Source organism: Macaca mulatta, chromosome 3 (assembly GCF_049350105.2).
Source record: "Macaca mulatta isolate MMU2019108-1 chromosome 3, T2T-MMU8v2.0, whole genome shotgun sequence".
In the NCBI taxonomy this organism is placed as follows: domain Eukaryota; kingdom Metazoa; phylum Chordata; class Mammalia; order Primates; family Cercopithecidae; genus Macaca; species Macaca mulatta.
The window spans coordinates 47745387-47760914 of record NC_133408.1 but is presented as its reverse complement, the minus strand read 5'-3'; the positions used below and the strand labels follow the sequence as shown (position 1 = coordinate 47760914).

Sequence of the window (15528 nt, the reverse complement as noted above, 5' to 3'; positions counted from 1 at the left end):
TCACCCAGACTGGAGTGCAGTGGCGCGATCTCGGCTCACTGCAAGCTCCGCCTCCCGGGTTTACGCCATTCTCCTGCCTCAGCCTCCGAGTAGCTGGGACTACAGGCACCCGCCACCACGCCCGGCTGGTTTTTTGTATTTTTTTAGTAGAGATGGGGTTTCACCATGTTGGCCTGGCTGGTCTTGAACTCCTGACCTCAGGTGATCCGCCTGCCTCGGCCTCTCAAATGCTAGGATTACAGGTGTGAGCCACTGTGTCCGGCTTGAAAATTTTTAAAAAAGGAAAACAGATTCTACGCTACTCAACCCTCTACTGGCTATTGCTGATTTGGGGGAAGAATAATCTTTGGTGAAATGGAACACATGATAATCCCCGTCCTACCATTGTAAGAGAGAGAGAAAACAGTAAAAAAGGCTATTTCCAGTGTTCTAAAAGGAAGTGCTAGGAGCCCTCAACTGTAATGCTTTAGGATCAAACTCCCAAACATAATCCTGGCTGTACTTATTTGACCCCAATCCTCCCAGCCTTGCTGCTTCAGAGTGACCTTCACATTTGTTTGCATAAGAAGATCTAGAGCCACGGTCACCTCCAGGGACTGTATCTCTCATGTTGTAAGTATATATGCTGTAGGGAGGGTCCCATACCAAAACTCACTTACCCCCAAAGGCAGGGAATGCAGCAAAAGCTGGTGCCGTCTGGGGTGCAGCAAAGGGGTCTCCACCAATATCAGCCAGCAGGTCAGTACTGGCTTTTTTGACAGAGGAGTGGGGAGGTGGCTGAGTGCTCCGGGCCTGGGATGTCCGAGCGTGAGACTGACTGACGGGCTTGGAGGAGAAGGAATTGCATACAGCCCTTAGAATCCCAGACATGCCTCAGGCCCTCCTCTGGCTCCCCAAGTTGCCCTCAGATAGGCAGGTGGAGAAAGAAGACAGTGAGTAACTGCCCTCAACCTAAGTTTCCTGGGCAGCAGCTGCCTTGGCCCCTCTTACAGCTCATATCATCATCTTCTCAGTACACCTGCTCCAAGAACCACACATTTTACAGCACATGAGCCAAGGTAACCCTGAGATATACAGGAATGTTGCCCAACACTGCCCCCAAGGCTGTTACTCCTCAACTTTCCCAGGTATTGGACACCATATCCCAGCCCCTTCTGTGTTTCTTTGATGGAATGCTCAGGTTTGGAGCTGATATTGTGACTTCCCTAAATACCACTTCCTGTTGGGTTCTGACTTCCAAAAGATAGGAGGTCCAGAAGTGACAAATACAAGATACGGGTTAACAGCAGGACCGAGAACCAACTCATAGCTCCTGCATTGTTGTCTGCTAAGTCCGGGGAATCTGATTCAGGAAACTGACACTCCTGTCTCCCAAATCTCAACAGAAACATGACGAGCAGATCTGAGAGTTACCTGGCTCGAGGTGGAGGCAGCAACTGAGAGAGACGGTGCAGGATCACCCAGAAGTGTCCGAAGGGGCTTTCCTTCTGGGATGGAGCCCTGCACAGGGGTGGAGGCACTGCCTTTGGTATAAGCGGGCCCCTTGACTTGGTCTGGGGGGACATACCTTTGAGAAAGAATAGTTAGGCTGTAAAGAGAGGGATAAAACTTTGGACCATGCTCAGCTTAGGTGTTTGGGAAGACACAGGTTACAGGAGTCAAAATCTATGCTCATTTTTCTCTACTAATTCCCTTTTATGAAGGCAACCAAGCAACTTAGCAAAGTTCTGCCTATCTTGAGCATCCCCTTGAACATCTTTTGGTTTTTTTGAGACAGGGTCTCGCTCTGTCACCCAGGCTGGAGTGCAGTGGGGCAATGTTGGCTCATCGTAGCCTTAACCACCCAGGCTCAAGTGATCCTCCTGCCTCAGCCTCCCAAGTAGCTGGGACCACAAGTACACGCTACCATGCCTGGCTAATTTTTTAATTATTTGTAGAGACGAGGTCTCGCTATGTTGCCCAGGCTGGTCTCAACCTCTTGGCCTCAAGTGATCCTCCTGCCTTAGTCTCCAAAGTTCTGGAATTACAGGGTGAGCGACCGCACCTGGCAAAGGTCCCCCTCTTTTATTTCCTGGGTGTTTCTTCAGACTCCTTCTTCTCAGTTCCACAGAAAAGCTGCCTGCCACCTCATCCTCTAGGTGCTGACAATCCACACTTCTATCCTGCCAGCTCCTGCTACTGCCGAGACAATTCCCTTCCACTACAGTGTAGGTGGCCCCTACTCGGTAAGTGTCACCTTAATCCTGAGGACATCCCTAGGAGGGACTCCACAGTGTGGTCTTATCCACATCAATCTCTTTGTTCTCTGCATTCTCTTCTCTACCTCACAGTTACCTCCCAACATGTACACACCCCGGAGATCCCACAAGAAGTGATACCAGGGGAGAGGAAAGGTAAGGGAGAATGGAGATGCTGTTTCCTTCATCAGAAAGACAAAATATAGTTGTCCCATGGTATTCCCAGGGAACTGGTTCCACGATCCCCCGACAATTCCATAATCAGAGGATAGGATGCTCAAGTCTCTTATATAAAATGGTGAAGTATTTGCATATCAAACATGTACCTACTCTAATATACTTTAAATCATTTACAATGTAAATGACATGCAAATAGTTGCTATATTGTATTGCTTTTTTATTTGTATTATTATTATTATTATTTTTGAGACAGAGTCTCACTCTGTCGCCCAGGCTGGAGTACAGTGGAACGATCTTAGCTCACTGCAACCTCCACCTCCCGGGTTCAAGCAGTTCTCTGCCTCAGCCTCCCGAGTAGCTGGGATTACAGGTGGCCACCACCGCGCCTAGCTAATTTTTTGTATTTTTAGTACAGACGGGGTTTCACCATGTTGGCCAGGCTAGTCTTGAACTCCTGACCCTGTGATATACCCGCCTCGGCCTCCCAAAGTGCTGGGATTACAGGCATGAGCCACCGTGCCTGGCCTTATTTGTATTATTTTTTATTGTTGTATTGTTATTTTTTGTGTTCCCCCCAGCCCCTGGCCTTTTTTTATTTATTTATTTTTTTTGAGACAGAGTCTCTCTCTTTGCCCAGGGTGGGGTGCAATGGCACAATCTCAGCTCACTGCAACCTCCGCCTCCTGGGTTCAAGCGATTTTCCTGCCTCAGCCTCGAGAGTAGCTGGGATTACAGGTGTCCACCACCACACTCAGCTAGTTTTTTTTTTTTATTTTTAGTAGGGACGGGGTTTCACCATGTTGGCCAGGCTGGTCTCGAACTCCTGACCTCAAGTGGTCTGCTCAACTCAGCCTCCCAAATTGCTGGGATTACAGGAGTGAGCCACCGTGCATGGCCTGTTTTCCCAAATATTTTTGATGTGAGGTTGATTGGATCCATGGATGCAGAATCTACAGATACAGAGGGCTGGCTGTACATATAAATCATGAAACAAGGCTGGGCGTGGTGGCTCACGCCTGTAATCCCAGCACTTTGGGAGGCCAAGGCGGGCAGATCACTTGAGCCCAGGAGTTTGAGACTAGCCTGGGCAACATGGTGAAACCCCATTTCTACAAAAAATATAAAAATTAGCCAGGCATGGTGGCACACACCTGTAGTACCAGTTACTGGGGAGGATGAGGTAGGAGGATCACCTGAGCCCCAAGAAGCTGAGGCTGCAGTAAGCTGTGACTGTGGCACTGCACTCTAACCTGGGCAACAGAGTGAGACCTGGTCTCACAAAAAAAAAAAAAAAAAAAAAATCATGAAATGATGGGTTAAAGGAATAAAACTATAGGCTGTGTGCTTCCTGCCATCTCTCTCCATATACAAGATCAGCTGAGCTATAAAAATGAACACCCACAGGCCTACCTCCCGACTCTAATCAGTCTATTATCTCTCCAAAAGAGAGGACATAAAATCTGCAGGGTTAGTGACTGAGAACAAGTTGTCCTTTCATGTAGATTTTTTTTACCTATAACTGAATGGGAGTGGAACAGACTCAACCCAAGTCTAGCCTTTGTGAGAAGGTCAAATTCAACTCTAGAAACTGGACTGTCAGATGCAGAATGTCTTGAACACGTTTCCATAGCAACCTCTTTCCTACTCCTTACCATCTCTTCTTCTCATATTTTTCCTGGAGAAACTCCTTCACTTTCTGAGGATCCCTGGAATCTGGTACTAAAGATGTCCGAGCATCAAATAGACCCAGCCAAATCTTCCGGCAAACCTAAAAGAATGAAGGTGTCAGAGGAGTGGGAGCAGAAAGCAGGAAATATAAAAGATACCACTTCCTTTTTTTTTTTTTTTTTGAGATGGATTCTCACTCTGTCGCCAGGCTGGAGTGCAGTGGCACGATCTCGGCTCACTGCAACCTCCACCTCCGGGGTTTAAGCAATTCTCCTGCCTCCTGTATTATAAATAAAAATACAGTGCTAGGATCTGAGTCTATCTACAAACCAGATATGATTCCTGTCCTTGCAGAGTTTATAATCCAATGGGGCGGTCATGTCTTAGATAAATAAAACTAAAGTTATAATCACATTTTGTGACATGTATTGAAAAAGGAAAATAGAGGGCCATAAGAATTATGGAGAATTAAATTTCGATAAGGGTAGGGTCTGGGACAATTTTCAGAGCTCTGGCTTCCAGGACACCTCCAGAGGCCCTTGAGGACACCCTCTAAGTAAACCAATCACCCATAAGCTAGGGGTACTGCTAACGCCAAAGATAGCAACTTCTGATTGTCAGATTTAGCTAGGGAAGGGGTTTACAAGTCACTTTCAAGTAAAAGATATGCACTTAAACCCAGGTGGTCAAGGCTTAAGGCAGCAGAGCTGGCTCCAGGAGAGCTTCCTCAGAGAGGCTGGCCCAGTCAACTCTGAATGCTCATGCTCTGGAGCTCTGATCATTCTACCCCTCCATTGCTCAGGTGCCACATCCTACAAAGATATTGCTGCTTCCCCTGACTCCTGAAAAAGGAGCTTAGACAAACCACGATTTGTATAACAGAATAAAGATTCTGTAAATATACAAATATACCTAAGGAAAGAAATCATACATATGAAAAAATTCAGAGAAACTCAACCAAAACTGAAACCATAAGGTTTCCCTACAATCTTGAGACAAAGCCCCACCTGCAGATAGGGCGACCTTCTCACCACTCCATCGGTGGCAGCTCACCTCATTTCCACGGGATTGCAGGAATACCACTTCAGGCTCAGTGAAAGTTGTCATGGAGATTGACTTGACACGATGAGGGGGATTCAGCCCTCTCCTGCGGGAGAGAAACAGGAAGAAAGAGAAGTATAATGCAGTTAGCACGGCAGGCTGTTCATGGGAGGGGGAGGAGGCAGAAAAGGTGAAACAATAGCATATAAACTAAGCTCAGATAGAACCCCCCCATCCATTTTTTTTTTTTTTTTTGAGACAGAGTCTTACTCTGTCACCCAGGCTGGGGTGCAGTGGCCGGATCTCAGCTCACTGCAAGCTCTGCCTCCCGGGTTTACGCCATTCTCCTGCCTCAGCCTCCCGAGTAGCTGGGACTACAGGTGCCCGCCACCTTGCCCGGCTAGTTTTTTTGTATTTTTTAGTAGAGACAGGGTTTCACCGTGTTAGCCAGGATGGTCTCGATCTCCTGACCTCGTGATCTACCCATCTCGGCCTCCCAAAGTGCTGGGGATTACAGGCTTGAGCCACCACATCCGGCCAGAACCCCCCCATCTGAAGCTACTTCCTAATTCCAGGATGGAAGGGAAATATTTGAAATATTTTGGAGATATTAGAAGTCTCCAAAGAGAGGCCAGGTACAGCCTCTTTAATCCCAGCACTTTAGAAGGCTGAGGCAGGCAGCTCACTTGAGGCCAGGAGTTCAACACCAGTCTGGCCAACATGGTGAAACCCCATCTCTACTAAAAATACAAAAATTAGCCGGGCGTGGTAGTGCATGCCTGTAATCCCAGCTACTCAGGAGGCTGAGGCATGAGAATATCTTGAACCTGGGAGGCAGAGGCTGCAGTGAGCCGAAATCACGCCACTGCACTCCAGCCTGGGCAACAGAGCAAGACTCTGTCCCTCCGCCCCGCTCCCACCACAAAAAAAAAAAAAAGAAGTCTCTAAAGAGACAGGGAAGAGAGAGTCAGGAACACCCTGTGATCCCAGTCATTCCGGAGAGGAAAGGCAGAGCCCACCCATCCAGAAGCCTCCTCTAGCCTGGCTCAGATCCCAGTAGTTTCAGTGTTCAGCTTGTAGGTCGAGGGGGTACTTCTGGGAACTCGGACGCGTGACCACTTCCCATTTCCTACTTCATCATTGCTTTAGACCTGCAGCCCATCCCCAAGGTACCAGGGCCCACAAAAACACAAATCCCTCAAGCATGAGGGAAGGCAAAAATGAAGGCCCAGGACTATTCTTGATAACACTAACAAAGACAGGATTTGGTGACAAAAAAGTCTCTAGCCCGGCTGGCCCTCCTTGAGTCTACACAGAAGGGTGGAGTGGTGGTGGGATGGAGAGGGTCCCTCTCTTTCAGGAAGCCATCTCTAGGAAAAGAAATATTTGACTTTCTTATTTCTATAACTCTCAGTAAAGCAAGAAGAAGTCAAGTTCAACCATGAGCTATGAGGCTGGCATGGGCGAGGAATATGTATCCTGTGGCAATGCTTTTGTGCCTCCTCTGTATGTTCTGCTAACTCCCTGGGAATCCAGTTCTGCCTCCAGGAACCCTGTGGAGATTATAAGAGAAGAGAAAGCTTCCTTGTCCCCACTCAACTGGTCTCAGGAGTGTTCTAATAGAGGAAACTTGGGGCCAAGCCAGGCAGGCCTTCATAGGTTCTCCTGTCCTTGCACCTTAAGTTGTATTCTGGTCTAGGTCTACTACCCTCATTGGATTAAAACAAAACTGCCCAAACCAAGACAAGCTAGACCCTGGGACCAGGAGGCAAGCAGTCTCAGCAGATGAGGCCTCTTCAGACTTTTACTCTCATGGAAAAAAAAATGGCCAAATGGAGTTGTTCAAATAAAAATCTAGAATAGGGTCCTGGCTGACGACGTCCTCAGGAAGAGCAAAGGGGGAAAAAGAGACAAAAATACTTAACAGATGAAAATCCTGAAAATTCACAAAGAAGGTAGGGAAAACATACATTCACACTAACAGGTGCACACATAGAATCCAAGTGTTCCTGCCAAGTCTGGGAGAATGGCAGTGAGCATGTAAGCAAAAGCGGGGCGGGGGCCGGGGGTGGGGGGCAGGGAGTGGGCGGACTCAGTACAGAGTGAACAGTAAAGGGCGGCCACCCTGTGGATGATAAATTACTCATTATGGGATTTTAACAAAGGACAGGACACTGGAGGCTCCAGTTGACGCTGTTTGCAGCAATTCTGCTGCTAGACCTTTAGGTATAAAGGGTATCAAAAATGCTCTTATAAAAGACAAGCAATATCAAAGAGGACTGATGCCCCCAAGGAAAGATAAGCTCAGGGAAAAACAAAAGCAAGGCTTTGTTACTACATGTCAAACAATAGCTCTTAAGCTCGATCTGCCCTGAAGACTGTCTTCTGATCACATTTCAGAGACAGTCGATCACATTTCAGAGATAGTCGGTTCTCTCTCCTAAGGCCTCTCTTGCTAATGGCTTGGTTTGGTTTTGCTTTTAATTCTAGCCAGCCTGCTTTTATACCCTTTCTCACCTTAACCAATAGGCCCTTCCCCTTCAGAATGTCAGGGCTTTCTGAAGTCTAGCCAGACCTCACTGTCCCTGTGATCTCAAAGGTCTTCTCCTTCACCTCCTACAAACAAAATTTACTTTGCCAAAACACAAGGCATTATAGGAGGCACTGTGGGGGATACAAAAATTATAGGACCAAATTATCTTATCAACAGGAGCTCACAAGAAGAACCCAGGAAGCCTGGACAAAAAAAGTACTTCTCACTGCAGTAGGGTTCTATTCAGTCAGGCACTGAAGTATCAGGGAGAACATGACTCCAGGGTGCAGCAGTTGCGGAAGGAAGAGAAACGGTCATGGGGAAGGTAAAACGTATTATGTTTACACTAGAAAAACAGATTCTAAGCCTATCACAAAAAGGTCATTGACATTTCCTGAATGGATAACCAGGAACTGTCAGCGAACTGTAAACAGGGAGGTGTGCTTCCTTGTTAGGGGAAGGAGGCGGGACTCAACCCAGGCATCAATCAAGATGGGATGCTTAGAACAGAACTTATGGTTGAGCCTGGACTAAAAGAGTTTATTTTTGGTGGGGGCGGTGGGGGTGGGGGGGCCGGACGGATGTGATAGGATGATGGGAAGGCAGAGAAAATAAGAAACGATTTAGGTGCTTTGGGCCAAATGAATCTGATGGAACAGGATGTTTCCATAGCACAGTACAAAAAGCATTGCTCTGACCTTGATGTCTGTAGACTGGATTTTGTACAACCAGAGCCACAGTCTGGGGGCAGGGAGAATTCTCTACAAGGCAACACTGCAGCCTAGGAAGGGGGCCTAGTTACATGGCCTATGAGTCAGAGTTTTTCTTTCTGAATCAGAGAGAGGCCACTGCTGGCCAAAAGAAGCAATTTAGAAACAAGAGCCCCCTTCCTCCTGGTAGCTAAAATCATGTGGCCTAGGTATGCTGCATTTCACTGGGTATATACCAGGGTCATGCAGCGGACCAGATGTGAGTCACTGGCCTGGAATTAAACAGGCCCAGCTCTCCTACTTGCACCCAGTTCCCCAACATAACTCTCAGGTTCCTCCCAAAAGAAGAAATCACAGCAAATTCATTCTGGTATTTCTAACCAGGAAGTGCTGGGGAGGAACAAAGATCAATTTATTTTCCCAGAATAGAGTAAGTTTTTCCAATTGAAAGTACATTATTACTAGGACTCAAGACTCCAGTCAGTCAGGTTGTCTTTATCCACTTCAGTTTCTTTTTCACAGGGCACCTAAAGGGCATTTGAAGTAGTCTGAATTATTTGGCAGCTGAAGCCACTTGTATGTGTAGCAGCTAACGTCTGCCCGGTCCTCTCTTTCCCTCCCTCCCGTCTCCCCTCTGATTCCATTAAGCATAGTACTATTTCCACAAATACCACACCTTTTGTTTTTCTGTGATCATCACCCTCATGCTGGCCCATATTTTTGCTTCTATCTTGCTTCATAAAAGCATCAAACCTGCTCAGCTGCTCAGATAAGAAAGTTCTGCCAGGTCAACAATGGAAAAAAACCAGTTCCACCCAGCACCCAAGTTCTTTTTCATTTGTGCCAAATTTGGACTTGGGAAATCCTTGCCTTTGAACATTTGTGTTCAGATTCATATGCCCCAGATCGTGTTTCTCTGCTCTGGGATTTCACTCCTCTGCTTCTGAACAGGGTACAACTAAACCAGTTTAGCTCTTATCTTGGATGCAAACATCGCTATGAAGAGTCCCTGTTAGGAACTTTCAATAGTGCCTAAGAGGAAGGCTCTCCTATTACCCTGCTCCAGGGTCAATTTCACTAATTTTAGGCAACCTCCTCCTGATCTAAATTCTGCTTCAATCCATTTCCTTTGTTCCTCCTCAGCAGCAATGATAAGCAGCTGTCCTGTTGATTAGAGTCAGATAGACTCCTGATAGCATCCAGCCGCCCTTCCCTTTAGGCTCAACCTCAATCCTTTTTACATTTCTCCCTCCGCCCTCACCTCTCTCACCACCCCCCCGTCGAGCTTCTTCTCATCCCTTTAGTAATTTATTACTTCCTTAGGGGCTTTTCAAGTGGTTCATGCGCCCCTTATGAAACAGCACCTAAATCTGTAATTTAGTGAGACTCTGTCCACCTCTGCCCAACAGAGGTCAACATGAAAGACGACAGAGGAGGGGATGGAGGGATGGGACTAAAACAGGGGCAAGGTACATGTGTACCTCTCCAATTCAGACAGATGGAAAAGTACTGAATTATTGAACAATGTATTATACCTTTCCTCCTATGGAGATTAAAATGCTTCAACTAAGAACCATCAGCAAGTCAGACAGGGAAAGTAAGGGACAAGGAGGGCAGGAACTTGTCACAAATAAAGAGCTGTCAAGTGCATTCTTGACACCCAGCCCAGAGCTCTGCCCACCTTAATTCTGACTCCTGTGATCACAGTAAAGTTGGGTAGAAGTAGAAGAGATAAGTATCTATTATCAATGCCTGAAGAACGATGGATTGAAGATGGACCCAAACAGCTACATCAAGGAAACATGTCATACTTTGCTGAAAAAATTGGGTGTCAAAGTTAGTGTCCATCCTTATGTCAATGAGATCTCAGGCTTCAACATCCATTTTCTTTCTGAGGAACAGTGGTTCCACAGAAGCATTCAGGCAAACCAGAACAAGAAAGAACATTTAAAGAACTGCTTTGCAAATAGATGCTTTTTAGCAGCAATTTTTACCACGTCTTAAGATTCAAATGACAGATTCATCCTCCAAGAGTTAGAAATGTAACTAAACAAACAAGCATATGTGTATGTTGGGGAAATTAAACAGATCCACATCTAGGTTAAGGAAATTAGGTACTGGAAGAAAACCAAATGAATAAAACTAGGTCAGGTGTGGGACCTACAATTGTGGCAGTATGTATGTAAATTTAGGAACAGCAGAAACTAGCAGCCTCTCGCTCAAGCCCTCACACCAACGCTGTGGGTTTTTGCTACAGCTGAGAAAATATTTCTCATTAAAGAGAGAGAACAAGAATGAGCTCATACATGCAGGGATGCAGGCAGAGTCATACGCACCCACCAATATTAAAATATGTGTTTTTCTTCAGATCTTAGGAAATTCAACTTTGGCAGGAACCGTCAACTTTGCTACATCGGCCAATCCAGCCAGCTGGGAATTCTAGTAAGTTTGCTCACTGCCCCCAGACGACTCTATTCCCTTATGAAGGAGACATATTTGTAACACACTGAACAGAAAATTGGCCTTTAAAATAATGTCATCCTGCTGTCTCCTTTCTCTGGCTATGATGCTAAGTGTGGTATTTCAGTTTCTTCCCTCAATATCCTCTTCATTTTAACAAAGAATATTTCTTCTCAAGGCCAGGCACAGTAGTTCATGCCTGTAATCCTAGCACTTTGGGAGGCCAAGGCAGGTGGATCACCTGAGGTCAGGAGTTTGAGACCAGCCTGGCCAACATGGTAAAACCCTCTCTCTACTAAAAATAAAAAAATTAGCCAGGCGTGGTGGCGGGCACCTGTAATCCCAGCTCCCTGGGGAGGCTGAGGCAGGAGAATCGCTTGAACCCAGGAGGTGGAGGTTGCAATGAGCCGAGATTGCACCACTGCACTCCAGCCTGGGCAACTATTAATAATAATCATCATCATCATCATCATAATTCTCTTTGCATCAACCTCAGTTTGGTATCACTCTAACCCACAGAGCTTCATTTTACTTCACAGCCTTTAGCAATACAGAACGATTTCTTTATAGTCCATGGCTTCCACTAGGATGTCAGCTCTGTGAAAATGCGAACTTTATCACTACTCTGTCTCCAGTACCTAAAACAGTGTCTGGCACTTGACAGGCACTGAATAAGTTCATGTTGACTGACCGAATGAATGAACGTGCAGGCTGTCAGCCGACCACAATTTTCACTTCCCACTAACAATAAACCCTAATCTACAGGTAATCAATCATGCGGATTTAAGATGCTAATTGGTCTCCGTGCCACCATGGAACCATGCCTCCAGAAATAAGCGTCCCCTGCCTCACATTCTGCCTTACAGCCCACCTGCCAGCTCCCACTCCTTCCCACAGCACATCAAAGGGACACAGGTAATACTGTGTTAAGACCCCTTTACAAGGATTATATGCTTCGCCCTTGTCATGTTAATTATAGGGAAACTTCAGCTTTCTTGCAGAGTTTCTCCTGAAATTTCTCTTCTTAGACTCTTAACATGCCTTCAATTCAGCTACATTTACTGGCCTAGCCTCTTGATCTTTCACTTCACTCTCATTTCCTGCTAACAAAGGGTTGGTCTAGCTTCTCATTTCCCAAACACCAAAATATGCTCTCTAAATCTACCGCTGTGATAATCACTCCCTGATTTAGTCTCATAATGCTTTACCAAAAAGCTAAGCAGCCTGGGTGCCGTGGCTCACACCTGTAATCCCAGCACTTTGGGAGGCTGAGGCGGGTGGATCACTTGAAGTCAGGAGTTCGAGACCAGCCTGGCCAACATGGTGAAACCCCATCTCTACTAAAAATACAAAAATTAGCCAGATGTGGTGGTGCATGCCTGTAGTCCCAGCTACTCAGGAGGCTGAGGCAGGACAATTGCTTAAACCTGGGAGGCAGAGGTTGCAGTGAGCTGGGATCACGCCATTGCAGTCCGGCCTAAGCAAGTGAGACTCCATCTCAAAAAAAAAAGAAACCAGGTTTTTAATGTGTCCCAGATACTTACCTTTCTTTGTGTCCTGATTGAGGGATATTATAAGGGAAATGTTATCTGTGGGACATTTTAACAAAGATCTACAAAATAATGATAACAATGTCAGCACTTCCCACTTACTCAATTTTATCCATCAGTTTCATCCTTCCGCGTCTCTTTAGTTCTCTTCAGACTAATGAGATTTCCCTTTTCATAGCAGGATCTTCAGGAATCAGCTCTTTCTCTTTCTACTTTACCCTATACATACTCTTTTTTTTTTTTTTTTTTTTTTTTTGAGACAGAGTCTCGCTCCATCACCCAGGCTGGAGAATACAGTGGCACGATCTCGGCTCACTGCAACCTCCGCCTCTTGGGTTCAAGCAATTCTCCTGCCTCAGCCTCCTGAGTACCTGGAATTACAGGCGCCTGCCACCATGCCTGGCTAATTTTTGTATTTTTAGTAGAGATGAGGTTTCGCCATGCTGGCCAGGCTGGTCTCAAAACTCCTGACCTCAGGTGATCTGCTCACCTTGGCCTCCTAAAGTGTTGGGATTACAGGCGTGAGCCACCGAGCCCGACCCCTATACATATTCCTAAACGTTGCTCAATCTGTCCCCAGAGTTCTTCACCCACTTCCGAGTCTCTATCCTCTTGCTTCATTTGAGTCTATCTCAGTTTATGACACATTACTGTTTGGGTTCTCAATCATTATCCCAAGAGCCACGATGGCTTTTACTTAGACCAAAGTCGAATTCATCCTTACAACCCACAAGTGAGGTTGATCAGAACCCAGAGAGGTTTAGCAAAGGAGGTTAAAATGAAGTAAATAATTCCAAACTGCATCTTGGGAGAACTAAATCCTCATTGCTGGTCTGCCATGATCATCACTAATATCAAACAACAAGTGTTGGAAACAGCAACCCCCATATGGCATTGGGTAAGTTACAAAACCTCTCTTTGCTTCTGTTCTCCCATCTGTCTTGCAAGAACAATACTTCTTGCTCCCTGGCTCCTAAAGGTATCAAGATAGGGAATGGTTTTTTTGTTTGTTTGTTTTTGAGACAGTGTCTTGCTCTGTCAACAAGGCTGAAGTACAGTGGCATGATCTTGGCTCACTGCAACCTCCACCTCCCGAGTTCAAGTGATTCTCCTGCCTCAGCCTCTCAAGTAGCTGGGACTACAGGTGCACACCACCACGTCCAGCTAATTTTTGTATTTTTAGTAGAGATGGGGTTTCACCATGTTGGCCAGGATGGTCTCGATCTCTTGACCTCATGATCTGCCTGCCTTGGCCTCCCAAAGTTCTGGGATTACAGGAGTGAGCCACAGCGCCCGGCCGGAAAGCATTTTTAAAAAAACGAAACAAAAACAACAGTCTTAAAATAAGACTAAAAAATTGTCAAAATAAATCCCTTGACAAACTTATTAAAAAAAAACACAGAGATCCAGGCCTGATATCAGGTGTTAATCATGCATCTAACCAAATAATATCTTTCTTTTTTTCTTTTTTTTGACACGGAATCTCGCTCTGTCGCCCAGGCTGGAGTGCAGTGGCCTGATCTTGGCTCACTGCAAGCTCCACCTCCCGGGTTTACGCCATTCTCCTGCCTCAGCCTCCAGAGTAGCTGGGACTACAGGCGCCCGCCACCACGCCCGGCTAGTTTTTTTGTATTTTTTAGTAGAGACGGGGTTTCACCGTGTTAGCCAGGATAGTCTCGATCTCCTGACCTCGTGATCCGCCCGTCTCGGCCTCCCAAAGTGCTGGGATTACAGGCTTGAGCCACCGCGCCCGGCCACCAAATAATATCTTAATTTGGGGGTAGGAGGAGTGCCGAGGGGGGTGGAGGGGGACTTACTATATAGCCAGAAAACTAGGCTAGAACTGTGGCTGTAAATTCACTCTGGCGTGACCGAACAGTACCAATGCCAAGTGTAGCACTCAGATGATGCACCAAAGCCCCCCCAAAATCTAGAAAGAGTTTCCTGGATGCTACCACCAGGATCCAGCCATGGCAACAGGGAGCTTAAAGGTGTAAATGATTAACCTTCAGGATGGCTCACCTAGATGTGCAAACGTTTGAAAAAGCTAAGCTCTCTACCAGGGTAACCCATTGGCTCTCATCTCTTAGATTTCATAAGAGTTTTACCTTCTGGGTAACATTTCAAAGCCCTGCTAAGATTAGTATCTACACCTGAACTCTAAACCATGGCTCCCTTCCAGCTACTATCTCTAGGCTGTCAATCTGGGTTAATTCGCCTATTAAAAAAATTTTTTTTATTTTAAAATCCTGTACTCTAATCATAGGAATTTCAACCAAGTTTCAGCTGGCTTCCGCATCTCACACTCCAGCAGGGACACAAGCCCGAAGGAAGAAAGGTGCTCGTCCATCTCCAGGACGGCTTTCCCCACCTTTTTCCTTTTTGCTTTCCACCTGCATGAAGTTCCCTCTAAAGGTGCATGTCATTTTCTGGCCCTTTAAGTCCCGACACCCCATCCCACCCCGAGTTCCCTTCCATCCTCCGCACTTTCTCCCTCCCCACTTACAGTTTGCCTCGCCTCCCTCGGGGACTTTCTCGGTCCCTCTCCGGGCGTCCTTCTGCACCCCCACCCTTCTCTCTGCAGCGCGACTCCGGCCTTGCTTCCTCTCCCCTGCCCTTTCCCCTCCCCACGACACCGCTGCAGCAGACGACCCCGTCCCAACAGCCGGCGCGTTCCCTGACCTCCCCGCCGCCCCTCACCTCGGCCTCTTTCTCTCGCGCCCCGGAGCCCCGGCCTCCCCACCCCGTCCTCGGGTCCCCGGGGTCCCCCCCCGCCGACCTCGGCCACTCCCTCCCGGTCACTCACAGGAGGCCGGAGCAGGTGGTGCACACGAAGCTGCCCACGGTGATATCCACGTAGGTGACCCCGCGCTGGGCGCACTCGAAGCAGTGGCGATTCCCGGCCTGGCTGCAGCCACCCAGCTCCCGCACCCGACGGCACCACACCTCCGAGGCCGCCTCCGCCTCCGCCTTGCCCCCGCTGACCCCGCCGCCCGGGCCCGGGCCCTTCTTCGCCGCCATCACCATCGCTGCCCACTCCCTCCCCGCTAGTCAGCAATCACCCCTTCAACCACTGCCGCCTTCCCGCCTCCTCAGCCGCCTCCGCACGCCCAGCTCCCCTGACAGAAGCTCGGGAGCGGGCGGTGTCC

At 47.3% G+C, this 15528-nt stretch overlaps 1 protein-coding gene across 4 annotated transcripts in view; it reads right to left on the bottom strand.

Moving 5' to 3' along the window:
- AGFG2 (ArfGAP with FG repeats 2) overlaps nt 1-15528 on the bottom strand; it is a 27623-nt gene extending 12095 nt beyond the window's left edge. For all 4 annotated transcript variants that reach the window (XM_077996362.1, XM_015134464.3, XM_015134463.3 and 1 more), the window contains exons 1-5: nt 15186-15528; nt 5139-5232; nt 4070-4185; nt 1414-1567; nt 660-825 (exon numbers count right to left, since the gene is read on the bottom strand). In XM_077996362.1, the coding sequence (XP_077852488.1) occupies nt 660-825; nt 1414-1567; nt 4070-4185; nt 5139-5232; nt 15186-15406 (751 nt within the window). In that variant the 5' untranslated portion in view covers nt 15407-15528. The remainder of the gene's footprint in view (nt 1-659; nt 826-1413; nt 1568-4069; nt 4186-5138; nt 5233-15185) is intronic.